Below are 15,770 nucleotides of genomic sequence, written 5' to 3'. Positions count from 1 at the left end.
AGACACCCTCCTTCCTCCCTTTACCTCTCAGCATTTCCACTTGTCAAGCTGCTGTGCTAACAGGGATGTGGGAGGTCAGGTCAGAGGAAGACCTCAAGGTGGAGAGACTGTCCACTCTGCCAGTCCTTTTCCGAGCCTGGGGACCAAGTTTCCAAGTGTGAGAATCTTCCACCCATCACCCCGCAAAAGCCCCAGAGACTATCTCCAACTTTGAAATGGGGAGTGCTTTTCTGTGAGGTGTGTTATCTGTACCCCATTTTCCCAGCCCTGCCCCCTTGACCTGTCCCTGTCTCCGTTTGTTCCAGTAGAAGCGGTAGGCAGTAGTTCCAGGCCCCAGTGGCACCGGTCCCAGTTTGCCTTGAAGCTTTCGCCTTGGTTATCTGAAGTTCCCGAGTAACCGGCCATGAATTCGAATATTCCTACAGTAGGCGGGGCAACCGCTGATGTGTAGTGTTGTCAGCCTGATAGTAGAGCCTTGGGGAGTGGATGGGACCTTTACCTGGATAGTTCTGGGGCTTTTGCATGTGCGATTGTAGGCTTAAGGCCATGGACTGTGGAGACTTTACCATAGTTTCCCATGATGAGGACAGGTAGCACCGGGAAATACCTCAAATTAACCTGTAATCCCCACCTGACCAAGGGCCAGGTAACATTCTGGAATGCTGGGAATTGTAGTTCTTTGGAAAAAAATAACAAAGCCTCATGGGAAAGTATGGTGGCCTAAAGGTTTGTCCTTATTAAACTCCTGCAACACAAGGTTTGGGGCCATTCCAGCTAGAACGTTCCAGGAAATAGTCCTGACTGAAGTCCATCTCTTGGTCAGTATTTAATATTTAATAAATCTTGCTTTAAATTTGGCTGCAAATATTGGAAGTGTTTCCCCCCACCTCTGGTAAATCTCATTATTAACAGCAGCTGCTAGCCTGGAGTTATTATGGGACAGGTGCTTTGGTCATCAGTAAGCACAATTCCAAGGACATGTGTCTAGTGGGAGACCTTTTCCATGGCTGTTATAGGCACACACCATAGTTTGGATATGATCTGATGGGCTTTGCAGGTTCTTCTAGCCCAAAGCAAAGAACTGGATCAGAGACACTTGTTTAGAAATAAAGACACTTTGTCATTATGGAAGCATTCCAGTAAAGGGGGGCGATTGTGAGCTCTGGGAAAAGCCCAGAAGCACTAGGTTGAGAGCCATGGAGCCGACAGATCATTTACCAAGCATCCACCTCTCCTACATTTGGACCCCACAAGCTTTCTTTATGGACACTCGGAGCCGGGTTTGTAGATCTGGTGGGGAAGAGTTGTCAGTCTCACTGTAACTGGCTTATCTTATATGTTAATCTTTTGTTGCATCTTATTTATTTGTATGAATGTGTGCTCCCGTGCCACAGTGTGTGTGTGTGTGTGTGTGTGTGTGTGTGTGTGTGTGGTGGCCAAAGACAATTAATGGGAGCCTGTTGTAATTATTTAATCTGAGATCAGGGTTTCTACCCCACCGTAAGTCATTCAGTTCCCAGATAAAGGACACACAACTTTTATATTTATAATAAGCCTTGATCAGCACTAGAGATGGGCAGATATTCACCCACCATGCTATTATTTTACTTCCCAATCAATAACCCCGAGTTATTACTTGCTATGTTCCATCTGGGCTGCTCTTAACTCCAGTTGGCCGGCTCTCACGGCCATGTTTTCATAGCTCGCCTACCCCATGGTGTCTTCTCTCTCCACCTTCTTCTCTCTCCTCCTTGTGGTTTCTCTCCAGACCCCAAGCCCAGGAACCCAAGCCCTGCCTATCTCTCTTCTGCCCAGCTATAGGCTGCAGGCATCTTTATTCACCAATCAGAGATAACTTGAGTGGCAAGACTACAAAGCATCACTTGTTCACATGCAGATTCTCTCATCCCTGGGGGCGACCAGGCCTTGGGGCCAGTATTTAGCCTTGTTATGATACATAGCAAAAGACCAAACCCCAACAGGAGCCAGTTCTCTCCTTCCGACCTGTGGATCCTGGGCATTGAACTGGGCCATCAACCTTGGTGACAAGTGCCTTCACCTACTGAGTTATTGTGCTGGCACAATTGTGCCACACTGGCATGGGGACCAGTAGCCATAGCTTCTGAAATGAACATGGCTGGGACCTTTTTCACCTCCCAGCTGTTAGGTGTTAGTGAAGCCAGGAAGCCACTTAGTGAAGTTAGTGCACCAGCTGCCATCGCCTCAAGGCCAGGGACTAGCGAAGAACCCTCCCTAGTTCCCGAAGGGTCAAATATGGGTGGTGCTCGGGCCGCTTCCTTCCCATCTTGTGGTATCTTTGCTGACCCATGAATCTTTATTTAAAGAAATGTAAGGAATACATTTCTGATTCTAAGTGAAGTAGACCAGAACAGAAAGCGTTGAACGGAAGACTAGGAAGCAGCCGGCTTTGCTTTGAGAACTGCTCGATTGCCGATGGCCATGTAGTTAGAACCAGTGACAGAGTGGCGGTGGCTCTGCTGTTGTCCTTGGGGGGCAGTGTATCCAACCACACCCTTCCTTACCAGACGGAGCTGCTTCTCCTCAGGCTTGAGAAATAAACAGACTCTACCTAGAAAAAGAAAGGGAAATGTGTTCAAAATCGATCTTCTCAGACCCCACACCTGCTGTAGGAGTTAGGGAACACAGATGTAGTCTGAGCTGAAGACGGTGAAAACATATTGGGGTTAAAATGTTGGAAGGCAGAGCTCTAAAGGAAAACAAGTCTTGGTGGGCTAAAAAGATGGCTCAATGAATGAAGAGGCTTGCCACCAACTCTGAGCATTTGTGTTCGATCCCTGGAACTGACTGAATAGTTATGGGAATCCTAGACAGCACCAAGAGGTGTCAGAACAGAAAAGAACTCGAGAGGGTGTTATGGGAAGCCCACAAGGAAACCATGCACTGCCTTGGGGGCAGTGGGTTAATGAACCAGATACTCTAGGAAAGCTCACTCCCACTTCCATTTTAGAGCAGTTTCTCCAACAAACCAAACTGTCAGGAACACACAAGAGACAGAGTCATACAGAGAGATGCAGTAAAACAACCAGGGGTGGCCACCACACATTCAGACACCCAAACAGACCAGGGGTGTCTGGTGATGTCTCACCTGGATCCCAGACACAGAATCTACAGTTGTGCCCAATGTCCCCCCTGGTGTCTTAACCAAATGGTGCCTCATAAGACAAAACTTGCCTCCAGAAGTGTTCAGACCAGATGATTTTAGATTTACCTTTTTTCTTTTCTTTTGTGTGGCAGTGTTGAGGTGCCCCTAAAGTGTTTGGCAGAAATTGGCCAGAGAGGATTTTTTGGGGTCCTTGAACACCCTCAATAGTCTTCTCCAGCTGGTACACTCTTACCTTCTCCTGGGGATCCCAAGGACCCTAAGTATTGGGATCCAGTCTCTGGGAAGCTTGCTGGGGCCTCTAAAATGTCATGATTAGCCCACCAGGGATGACTACTCAGACACAGTTAATTGCCAATTGAAAGTCTTTATTCCGGCCGTCTGGGACTACACATGTGTATTTGGGATCCAAGTGTAGCCCTGAGCATTTAGAGCATGGAGATTTTAAAGGCAAAAGCCACATCCTGTTATCCTTCTTAGTAGCTACAGGGGGAGGTTTTCACAAACAAGCAGTTTAATAAAAGATAAGGTAGGCTGTTAGCTGGAGTGGGGAGGTTTGCACCATTTGATAGATGCTAAGGTAAGTAAACAGGGTGTCTTGACCTAGGATTTCTAGAATAGGTGTGAATAATTTCCCATGGGATTCTCCGTCAAGGAAATTGCATTTGTGAATCCCAAAATGGCATCAGCAAGAACCCAAGGTGGAGGAACTTCCAGACTGTCTTTTCTTGTCACAAAGAAAAGCAAGAAGACTGTCACCTCAACCTTGACTGGAGGTGGTGGGCCAGAATGTACTGCACAGAAATAATGGTAAGTGAAACTGCCACCAAGCCCAGACAGCCCAACTTCTGGCTACAGCATTTCACAGTACTCACAGGGCTTACATCCAACGTGGGGCAGCTGGCTTATCTCAGTGACTACCTTGTTCCAAAAACTGAACTCACATTGGGTCCTCCCATTTCTACAACAGCCACTGTAACACACCATCTTGTCCTAGAGACTATCACTAGAAGGCTAGGGCCTGCATGCCTCACAAGCCAGAGGATAGCCCCTTCAGGATCCTGCGTCCTACCAGGATTTTTATACTAAGACCAACCTGTCTCCCTTGATACGTTTGAGACTCAGAATCCAGGCCACAGTGAAGACAGACTGTGGAGAAAACATTTGGTTTTCACTCCCAAGACATGGTTTGCTCTTTTGTGAAGGGCTCCCATGGTTAAAGAGCAGCCTTGGGTCACAGCCTAGTCATACCAGAAAGTTTACTTGGTGTCTTTGAAGAAGAGATGAGTAGTTTGGTCTACACTAATGGGATGACATGCAGCAAGCGAGTCCTCTGGAGGCCAAACCCCATAAGCCAAAAAATGTCATCTTAAGCCATTTTCCCCAGGGTGGACTCAGAAAGAATAATGATTACAGTTTTGACTTTTATAAAAAACATTTTCTCTATTTTCATGACAAGATTATCACTAACTTCCATGGATCTGGGAGGACTCTGGCTAAGTCAACCGTGAAGTCATAGATGCTGATTTCACAGGCTTCGTTCTAGACATCTGAGCCAAGGTGCTGTTTGTAGCTAGAGCTTCTTACCACCATGAATAAATCTCACGGTGCCCTTAGATGATCTCCAGGATTCTTATGGCCAAAGGATGAATCTTTGACAAACTAGAACTACTTAGCAACTTCCTGTCAAGCTACATTTTTGCTTTCTTAGACACAAGATGTGGAATCCAGTTAGAATATTTTCTTCTTTAAACAAAAGAGACAGGGATACAAATTCTTGCCACCCTTAATGATTAGCACAGACTAGAGCTTTTGGTTGGGCAATTCACTATTGTTAATGATACTAAGTCCTTCACAGGGACCTAGTGGTTACAGGAAGAGCTGGACATTGCTATGACCTCTCAGGCTGTGCAAGTCAAAGGCAAAGACTTTTGCCTTGCGGTTTATATATATATATATATACCACAGTTTTGGGTCTTTTATTTGGGTGCCTGGTCTATTTTAAACTAAGGTTTTATAACAAATAAGAATAAACTATAAAAAAATTTAAAAAGAATAAAACATCAGTCTTCTGCATATGGGTTTTTCCTTCAGATTTTGTGGATGAGTCCATGTATGCGTATGTGTGTGTGTGTGTGTGTGTGTGTGTGTGTGTGTGTGTGCACATGCACCATTGTCAACAATCAGTCAGACGTGTGGGCTTAGTCAGCTGGTCCCCACCTGTTCTTTTGTTCTGCCTGTCAGTACATCTTGAGATTAGGATTATGACCCCTCCCCCACAGCTATGCTCAGTTTACACATACCGCTTTAACTATTGGCATGTTTTGTGCTTCCATATGAATTTTAGAGTTTTTTTTTTTTTTTTTTTGCAAGTTCTGTGAAGAACATATTTGGTGTTTCAGCAGCAATTTCATCATATCTGTGGGCTGCTGGAAGAGGTATGACAACCTCGACAATATTGATTCTTTTCATCTATAAACACAGATCTTTGTTCAGTCTTGGTTTTCTTCGATATCTCTCTCTTATCAGTGTTTGTCACTTTGGTCATAGAAACATCTCACTTTCTTTCTTAGCTTTATTCCTAAGTTTTTTTTTTTTTATAACAATTGTAAATGAGATTACATCATAGTTTCTTTCTCAGCAAATTACTATTTGTTTGTTTGTTCGTTTAGAGACTGGGTCTCAGAATGTAGCCACGACTGACCTGGAACTTGTGATGCAAATCAGGCTGGTCTCAGAATCACGGAGCTCCATGTGCCTCTGCCTCTCACGAGCCAGAATGAAAGACGAGCTTCCTCAAGTCCAGCCCACTCACCACATTTATTATGTATAGAAAAGCACCCGTATTTTATATGCAGATTTTTAAAAGTCTTTAAGTAAAAACTTTAGCTTTTTCTATATATCAGAATATATGATATACAAGCACAGGTATTTTTTCCTTCCTATCTGAATGTCTTTTATTTCTCCTGATTAATTGCTTTAGATAAAACTTGCAATATTATATAGTATACAAAAAATAAATACTTTTCCTTGTCCATCTTTTAAAATGTTCTTTTTTTAAAGATTTCTTTATTTTATGTTCTTTATATTTTCCATGATCAATATAATTTTGAGGGGGCTGGAGAGATGGCTCAGCGGTTAAGAGCATTGACTGCTCTTCCAGAGTTCCTGAGTTCAATTCCCAGCAACTACATGGTATCTCACAACCATGTATAATGGGATTCGACGCCCTCTTCTGGTGTGTCTGAAGACAGCTCCAGTGTACTAATATAACTATAATAAATAAATCTTTTAAAAAATATAATTTTGAGTGCAAGTTCGTAGAGCATTTGTATAGGGGTGTAAGCCTTTTACACTTAATTCCATCAGGTCTTTAAGAATAAAGGTATTTTGAATTTATTTTTTGAGACAGTGTCTCATGTAGCCCAGGTTGGCCTCAAGCTCACTGATAGTCAAGGATGATCTTGAACTTCTGGCTTCCTTCATCTCCTAAGAGCGAGGATCATTGTCATACATCATTGCATCTGGTCCATGTGGTTCTGGGGACTGAACCCCAAGTTTTATGCTAGGCAAGCACTCTTCCAACTGAGCTACAGCTTCAGCCCAAGGGCACTGGTTTTTAACTGCTTTTATTGAGATGATACAAGAGTTTTGTCTTTCATTCAGTTGATGTGGTAGGTCTGTTAGCTGCACGTGTTAAGGCACCCTTGCATCCTGGAATAAAAACAACTTAATCATGCTAAGTGATTTTTTTTTCTTTTGGTGTGCTGTTGAATTTGATTTGCTAGTATTTTGCTGAAAATTTTTGCATGGATCTTTTTACTAGGGATATTAATCTCCAGTTTTCTTTTCTTGCTATATCCTGGCTTGGCTTTGATTTGTGCTAACAGAATAATCTTGGCCCCATAGAATGAGTTTGGAATGATTCCTTTTTGATTCTTTAGAATAGTTTGAGAATAATTAGTATTAGCTTTTCTTCAAATGCTTAGCAAAATTCATCAGGAAGCCTTGGAGTTTCTTTGTTGAATAACGTTTACTTCTGATTTCAGTCTCTTTGCTTGTTTTAGAATCATTCAGCATTCTTACATCCTCATGGCTCAATTTGTGGGTCCTATATCTACACAATATCGTTTGTTTCTTTTAGGTTTCCAAATAATGTGCATTAGTAATTCCTATGATCCTTTGTGTTTCTGTGGGGCGAGTTCTGAGTTGTTTTTTGTTTTGTTTTGTTTTGTTTTGTTTGAAACTTCTTCTTTGGGTCTTCTCTTTATTTTTGGGTCCTAGTCCTTTTATTAACAGTTTCCAGCTCTCCAGTGTGGGCACTCAGATGCACCTACACAGTTGCCCTGCGGTTCTTTGTGGAGGAGTGGGAGATGCCAGGCTATCTGTTCAGCCCTGGGTTCTTCTGTTCTCTCTGGGTTTAGCTGTCTCATCTTCTCTTGGATTTTTTTTTTCTTTCCTCGGATTCATGATGGTTTTTGTCTCTTCTGTCAGATTTTAAGGATGATGAAGGAACATCCAAACACAGAGAAGATTTCTCGATATGTGGGCAGAAAGAATCCTTCCCTTCCTGTGAAACAGAAAGCAGAGCCTGAATTGAACTTGCTGTGCCATGCTCTAAGGTCCCACGTTTTATTCAGACTCCTGGCTGTCAAGGACTACCACCATTTATGAGTGGGTTTCAGTGTTAAAACAAACGCAATGTTAAAGCCCAAAATAAACGCAAGGCATGAAATATCTTCAGAGTAGTTGGCATTAAATATAACCCAGGCTATATTTTTTCTATCTAGGTTTATTAGTAAGATAAATTTCTGTCATTCCTACTTAATACCCATCAAAAAGAAGAATCAAGTAATGACTAGATGTTCAGTGTCTCCTGGGATTTTCCAGAGTACACCAAACATAAATGGTTAAAAACAATCTAAATAGATGTGAGATGAGTATTTCAAAACAGGGAGCCGAGGAGACGGCTCATCAGTTAAGAATACTTAGTGCTGTTGCAGAGGCCGAGTTTGATCTGAGTACCCGTTCTACTGACTCACAACCATCTGGAACATCAGCTCCAGGATCTGATGCCACTGTCCTCTTAAAGTGCCCAGAGTCACGTACACACACCCACACACAGTCACACACTATATACACGATAAAAAAAATATCTAAACAAGTTTTAAAATAAATGTTTTAAAACTGTGTTTTGTTATTATCCACTTAAAAATAGTTCTCAGAGTTAGGGAATGTAGCTTGCCTTAACGTGTCCCAGGCCCTGGGTTCAGTCTGCAATAGAAAAAAAAAATAACCCTAATATCTTTGATACTTTATACTAAGTTAGATTAATTTATTGCTAGCTGTACCGTTTCCAAATAAGATAAAATAACCAAACATCTATCACTGGGCATAAGTTTAAACAGATCCACCTTTGTTATTGAACGGCCTCAAAGCACTTACAGTGACATATTTACTACCTGGAACTGAAGCCACTGGAAAAATAAAGGAGATGAAAGAATAAACTAAGCACAACCTTTGCTTTTTGTTTTTAAAACAGTAAGATAAAAATTCCATATGAAAGATCCTCTTCTACACCAGAGAAAAATAAACTTTCTTATCAAGGGTGGAAAGCTGAAACAAATGGAAAAAGATTTTTTTAACGTAATTCTGAGGTCTGGATGGAAATTTAGAGAGGGAAGTATATATTCTGGGACACCCCTTCCTCAGACCATGTCACCTCTAGCATTTTAGATTTGATGTGCAGTTTGCTTGATTCCTTTTGCAGTACCAGGCAGATTACTGGCAGGTGGACTGTCGCCCAGGTGTGCGCAGAGCCCCCCAAGACACGCAAGGACAGTTCCTGTGGAGAAGAAGGCAGATGAAGGTCACCGCCTGAGGTGACTTCCACCATCTACTGTGGCTGCTCTGGCCCCACCTGGCTTGTCACTATGTCAGCCATCTCCCTGTGCCCTGGTCACCCACACATCCCTATGGCTCCCTTCATCCGGTCTCTGACTAGTCAAACACCCTACAGACATGACAGAGACTTGAGATTCACATCTCGTTACTGCCAAAGTCACAGTCACGGAGGCTGGAAGGGCTTCATGAATATCAGACTCCTCAGGCAGCTGTGACGCTCGGCTCTGGGGGCTGGCAAGAAGGCTCCATGGGTGAAAGTTCCTGCTGCCACGCCTGACAACCTAGTCAGATCCCTGGGACACACATGGTACAGGAGGGAGCAAACCCTGGTAAGTTGTCCTCTGACTTCTCCATGTGTATGCGTGCCATGATGCATCCTCTCCTCCCTCCCCCATTAAAAACGTGACCGTGTGGCCAGTGAGAAACACAAACCTGATGGACTGCTCTTCTCCTGCAGACATGTCCCAGGATCTCTTCCTCCTGCAGCTGCTGAAAGCTCCTGTACTCGTAAGGTCTCCCTGAGGACTTCAGAGTTCCGGGCACTTCTCCAGATCTTGGGGAACAGTCAAAGGACTTTTCTCCCCCTGGGGTCTTTGACAGCCATTTGCTTATTTTGAAACCTTCCCTCACCCCATTCCACGTCTCCAAGGATTACTCCTACCCTGTAATTGTGACCTAGTTATCAATCCTATGGTCACCTCTCAAACTCCTAAACCCTCCTTACAGATGGACATACCTTTTCTTTTCCCTTCTTTGCTGGGGGGTTTTATTAGGCAGGTGGAGGCTGAGAGATTGTGAATTTGGGCTAGCCTGGGATATATCACAAGATCCTGGAAGGAGGGAGGGAGAGAGGAAAGGAAGGAGGGGAGAGAGAGGAGGAGGAGAGAGGAAGAGCAATGAAGAACAAAAGACTATAGTCTTTAGTAGGAAAAGAGGAGGGAATAATAAATCAAAGAGAAATGCACAGCAGTCACATGATGAAAAGAAATTCTAAGAAACCCACAGCAGGGGTTTGTGGGGCTAATGGTATTCCCATCTGTAAGGAGTGTTTAGAAAGAAGTTTGAGGGGTGACCATAGAAGGGATTCTAGAAGGTCACAATTTCATGGTAGGAGTAATCCTTGGGGACATGGAATGGAGTGAGGGAAGCTTTCAAAATAAACAAGTGGTTGTGCAAAGACCCCAGGGCAATAGACATTCCCTTAGACAAAAGACAGCTAACACAGCTGGTGCAGAGGAAGGCAAAAGCGCAGTGGACATCAACTTCAAAGAGGAAAGGTGGTGGGGACAGCGCCTGCAGCCCCCACTTCTCCCCAGCTGGAGGAGCGACAGGGAAGAACCCTCATGGATTTATCAGTCATCAGCCCATGTACAGGAGGGCTGCCTCCAGATGCCTATGCATAGCCCTCCTCCATCTGACCAGCTCTCAGGCTGTCCCCTTGGTAAGGCTTTCCCAGGGAGAACTTGTCCATACTTCAGGGTAGAGAAGAGACAGAGAAGGAGCCTGTTCACAGCCATCCATGCTGGAGATCTGAGCTTTACCTTAAAGGAACATGCAGGTGCCATCAGGAGGCAGACGCGCTGGAAACCAGAAAGACAAATATTATGGAAGGATCATGAACTGACAGTGAGTGAAGGGCAACTCTCCCCAGAATTCCGCTCACTTGGGAAACTGGGAAGTTCACCAGAACTGGTTTTGTTTTTCTTAGATGTCCTGATGTCCCCCATATCTAGAGCTGGTCACAGCTCTCTGGCTGATTAATTAGATGTTAAGAGAAAAGCTAAATATGTGTCCCCTTGGATGTCAATGCTCAGTAAACATCTGCTTCATCAGTCAACTTGCCCAGATTCCTGGCCATCCCTCATGCTGGCCTGTTTCTTGGGGATAGTTTTTCCTTCAGCTTCTCAAAGCCATCTGGGTCAGCTGCCCAACCTGCGGTCCCTCATGGTCTGGGGCTCAGACTACAGCTCCTCTTTAGGGCCTCAGCTTTATTTCCATCCCTAACCCTGAGCATAAGTAAGTGGTAGTAATGCCAGGTACACACACCCACACCCAACCCCTGCCAAACACATGCACACACACACACATGCACATACACACACATGCACATACACACACATGCACATACACACATGCACATACACACATGCACATACACACATGCACATACACACACAATGCACACATGCACACACACATATACGAACACACCTGCACTCAAGCACATATACACATATAAAATATGTGAATGTGGAGGGAAAAGCAGGGGAGCCATATAGACATGGGAAAACAGGCTATAAATAAATACAAAAGCAATGAGCTAACACTTTGAACAGACAAGAACAAATGAAGGATGTCAAAGACCATTAGGACAATGGCCAATAGAGAACACTTGGCTTTTCAACAGGTCCCTGGAAAATCTCAGCAAATCTTTACGCACAGAGAAAGCATCAAGAGCCAGGGCCCTGAGTATGTAAGTGTGCTGGAACAAAGGCTATGAGACCGTGCTGGGACAGGCCAAGCAATGGAGATCAGAGGAATCCTGACGGAACACAGTCAGCTGAAGGGAAGTCTGGATTGTGTTTTCACTTAGGGAGAAGCCAGCCACACAGTCCAGAGAGCCAGTGTAACTGGCTGTTAGGCTGTGGTTGCTAGTTGGGAGGATGCTATAGAAACCCAGGCCAGAAGATGGTAGGGGGAAAATGCCTGCCAGAAACAAACAAGGCCTAGGGCCCCAGCCTCACCCATTTTTGTCCCACCTCTTTCCACTAAACTGAGAAACTAGGTAAGGTAACCTGGCTCGATGTCGTGTGGTGTCCTCCATAACAGACGTTTTCGTGGCTTTCGTTAGATGATATCCTTGATTTAGGAATGTCACGAGTTCAAACCCCTTAAGAAGCCTGGGTAATGTCTGTCTTTTGAGTGCCTCTGGAGACTGCCGTAGTTGGGTTTATGAAGAAAAGCAGTTGCTGGTAAGCCTTTTGTGTCTTTGGAGATGCCAAAATGTGGGGGCTGGGGAAGTGGCTCAGTTACTAAGGTGACTGCGGCGTAATCACAAAGACCTGAGTTCAGATCCCCAGTGTCCGTGGTGTAGCGGTGTATGACTGTAACCTTAGTATGGGGTGAGGGAGGGGGATCCCTGGAGCTCCCTGATCTGTCAATAAGTTCAGCGAGAGACCCTGTTTCAAATAAGGTAGAGAATGACAAATGAAGGCACAGTGGATACACTCTCACCTTGGGCTGACAGCTCGTCAGCCACCTCAGGTCTCATGCCAAGTAGAAGCATGTCTGTGTTCGTTCAGCCCAAGTGGGGACCACCTGAACTGGTGTGGACTGGCCGTGGGAAAGGCTTCTTACGATGCCACAGCTTGGTGAGATCAGTTTCTCCCCAATGTCCTATGTTGTCAATATGGCAGAGAAACTTAACTGGCTACTTCCCCGGGAGCACCCAGCCACCCCTCAGTGTCCTCCTGGAGAACACTGTACCCGAATTCTGCGTGGGACCCATGTCTTCCCATCCCGCAGGCTGGAGGCTCCTGCCACACGGGAAGATCTTGGAGAGCCATGATGACTGTCTTGGGGGGGGGGATGGGGGACAGCATCCTACAAATGGCCTGAAGTGCCCAAGTTTAGCCTGCCTTCCTTCTCCCACCATGGCTGGGTCCCTTTGCCTTATTTTATAATTTGGGACTTTTTCACATTCAAAAAACAATCTTTTTTTTATGAATTCCTCCTCCCACGAGGCTTGGCTTCAGGGGCCTTTACCCACTGAGCCGTCTTACTTGCCTTGCTCCCTGTTCACTTTAATGTGATTTGGTCTGCGTAAGTTAAAGGTAAGGAAAGAGTCGTGGGTCACACGGAGTGTCTTGCCTGAGGGACAGGGACAAGAAGACAATCAGTGAACTGAAGTGAACTGCAGCCAACACAGCCAGGTTTCCTCGGTGACAGAGAAAGTGCATACAGGACTTTACATATATGACCCTTGATTCAGATTGTTGAAAACAAAACAAAAGTCACAGCAGAACCCCGGGCTCAGACATGGTGGTGTATCTCACAATCCTCGGCAGCAGGCAGCAGAGGCAGGGGAATTGGGAGTTCAAGGCCAGGTGTCCATAACCCCCCATAAAAACTTTAAGGAACTAATAATGAGGTATGTTTGGTTCTGGGTATGATTTCCTTCAAACAAAAGGAGGGCATAAAGCAGTTTGCTGCGTTCCCAGATTTCAAATTGCTCCTCCCCTGACTCTCACAGCAGCTACTATCAGGAAGGTCCCCAAGATTAAAAAGGTGGCCCCCGCTGGGTCTGAGGAAATGAGGTAGAGAGGATGAGGGCCCAGAGGCACAAGCTGCAAGGGCCCACATGCCATGGCTCCGAGTTCAGGCCTGTGGCAGACGCTGGCTTTCCTTCCACAGCCCCTAAGAAGATATCACCACAGGCAGGATCTCTGGCCACACACACCACACACACCACACACACCACACATACCACACACACCACACACACCACACACACCACGAGCACAGTTTCTGATGAAAAGGTTAAAGAGTTTTAGGACTGAAAATAATTTGGTTTGAATTTTTTTTTTTTAATTTCCTAGCTATTTTTCCAATGGTATTTACGCCACAAAATGACAATAGGAAGCAGAGAAGACTTAGGTATATTTTATTCAATTCAATGTTTCTAAATATAAATCGGTGTATGATCAGTATGTAAAGGTATTGTCCAGTAGATAGTTTAAATTATTTTCACTTTTCAAAATCTAGTATGTATTTTACACTTACTGTGTTTATTTGGATGCCAAATTTTGATTTAAAATATTTCTCTTTGTGATGAGATTTCAAACCATCTATACTTGAAAATGTAGATCCACCTATTCAAGCCTTTCCAACTGTACTTAACAGTTTTCCCCTGAGTTAAACTGAAAATATGTATTTAAACTAGAAATCTTGTTCCTCTGCTATGCCAGCAATATTTTGCTGTAGAGAGCTGCGGTGGTCCACGGTGGCACCGCAGGGGCAGCTCTGACAAACCTGGCCTCACCGGATCAGACCAGCTCTCACGGAGCTGCAGAGCTTTGATGTAGCACCGACTACTGACTGATCTCCTCAGCTTGTTCTATGTAGCTTACATGGCCTTGGCTGTACAGCATGCTATAACATGCTACGTTTCCTTGTGAACTTTCACATGTACTCAGATTTCACCAGAACTTGTTCCTGTTGGGTTAGAACGAGGCTTATTGGGAAGTGCTAAAGTAAGCTCCAAAACACTGCTGAAAGGGGTACAGTTACATACTTTTCAGAACAAGATTAAGTAGGTCTTGGGTGTCTATTCACATGGCTTAATTCTGGAAACACAAAATAAGCTTTTATGCCAAGGCTCCGGAAAAAGCTCTACCATTCTCAGTGTGACCTTATCACAGGTCACATGGGTATAAAGCAAATGCTAACCCGTTAGACACTAGACTCAACGACAGTTATGGGGTTTCTATTTACCTCACATCTGTGTGATTCTTAACATTATAAAACACAGTGATCAAAATAGATGCTAAAATCTTTACCACAGGTGAATAATTAGCCCTGTGCTCAAACTACTCAAGAAATGTGAGACATAAGTTTTGAACTGATCAAAAGTGTGCCCCAGGGTTGCTCCCATCACATCCGGGCTGTGAGCTGTCTGGCTTGACCCTGAAGCTCCATTTTGGCAATTGCTGAGAGGTGGACTTCGTCAGGACCATCTGCCAAGCGCAGGGTGCGTATCATGGAGTACCTGAGAGCAGGGGGGTCAGAGTTACCAGACAACACGGTACCGTCGTGTCACGCTCAGCCCAAACCAAGAAAAGGAACACGAAGAGAAAAAGCCAACAGCTTCTGAAGCTGCTGTCTTAAAGTTCTCAGCTCAGAGAGATTCATGATTCAAAATGAGTCAGGCTGCGAATTCAGCTGCGGCATCCTGTGGCCCCTCCCCTTCCTGGTTCTGAGTGGAACTCTTGTTGAAGCCCAGAAGGCCTCAGTAGACCCCTCAGGGCAAAGGCTAACGGGCAGAGTCAGATAGTGGCTGCCCTCTGAGAGGCTCTTTCTTAAAGCGCGAGTCCCACAGTATTTCCCATCACTCCACCTATAGTTACACAGAGGCGTCTACTCTTTTCCTAAACAGTTACTGTCTGTACAGCATCTGTAGGTTTAAAAACCTCATTTTATCTTCTGATTGACACTTATTTCAATCTTTGCATTTTTAATGCCCATCCTGTTAAATATATCTGTTAACATTTTTGTGTATAATATGTTCACACTCACACTTGTGTGTGTGTGTGTGTGTGTGTGTGTGTGTGTGTAGATCACAGGACAGTCTTGGGGGTTGATCCTCACATTCCACTCTGTCCCGTATTTTGTAAGGCAGGCTAACTGTGTGGAGTTAGTAATCTCTGGATTCCCTGCCTCTGCCTCCCGGTTTGAAGGAGCGCCCGGAACTTCAGACAGGTGCTCCTACTGCGCCCACCTTCACACAGGTTCTCCGGATGCAGACTCCATTCCCCACATCCGTGCGGAGCTCTTTACCCACTGCACACAATGCAGACACTCCTAACATCCACTCACATGTTAGCCAGAGGGAAATCCTGGGAAACTCCCGCGCCTCCGTGCACCTGGATGGCCCAGTCGGCTATTTTGCAGACGGCTTTGGGGGCAGCCACTTTGATCATTGCAATCTACGTAAGCAAGATAAGAA

At 44.8% G+C, this 15,770-nt stretch overlaps 1 protein-coding gene across 1 annotated transcript in view; it reads right to left on the bottom strand.

Moving 5' to 3' along the window:
* Window positions 1–13,693: 13,693 nt before the first annotated feature.
* The window catches only part of ACAD11 (acyl-CoA dehydrogenase family member 11), a 56,828-nt gene continuing 54,751 nt past the window's right edge, over window positions 13,694–15,770 (bottom strand). The window contains exons 19-20 of the mRNA XM_080934834.1: window positions 15,641–15,750; window positions 13,694–14,813 (exon numbers count right to left, since the gene is read on the bottom strand). Coding sequence (XP_080790960.1) covers window positions 14,699–14,813; window positions 15,641–15,750 — 225 coding nt within the window. The 3' untranslated portion in view covers window positions 13,694–14,698. The remainder of the gene's footprint in view (window positions 14,814–15,640; window positions 15,751–15,770) is intronic.

The sequence above is a fragment of the Micromys minutus genome (assembly GCF_963924665.1).
Source record: "Micromys minutus genome assembly, chromosome: 21".
Taxonomy (NCBI): Eukaryota; Metazoa; Chordata; class Mammalia; order Rodentia; family Muridae; genus Micromys; species Micromys minutus.
This window is presented reverse-complemented; position numbering and strand designations above follow the sequence as displayed.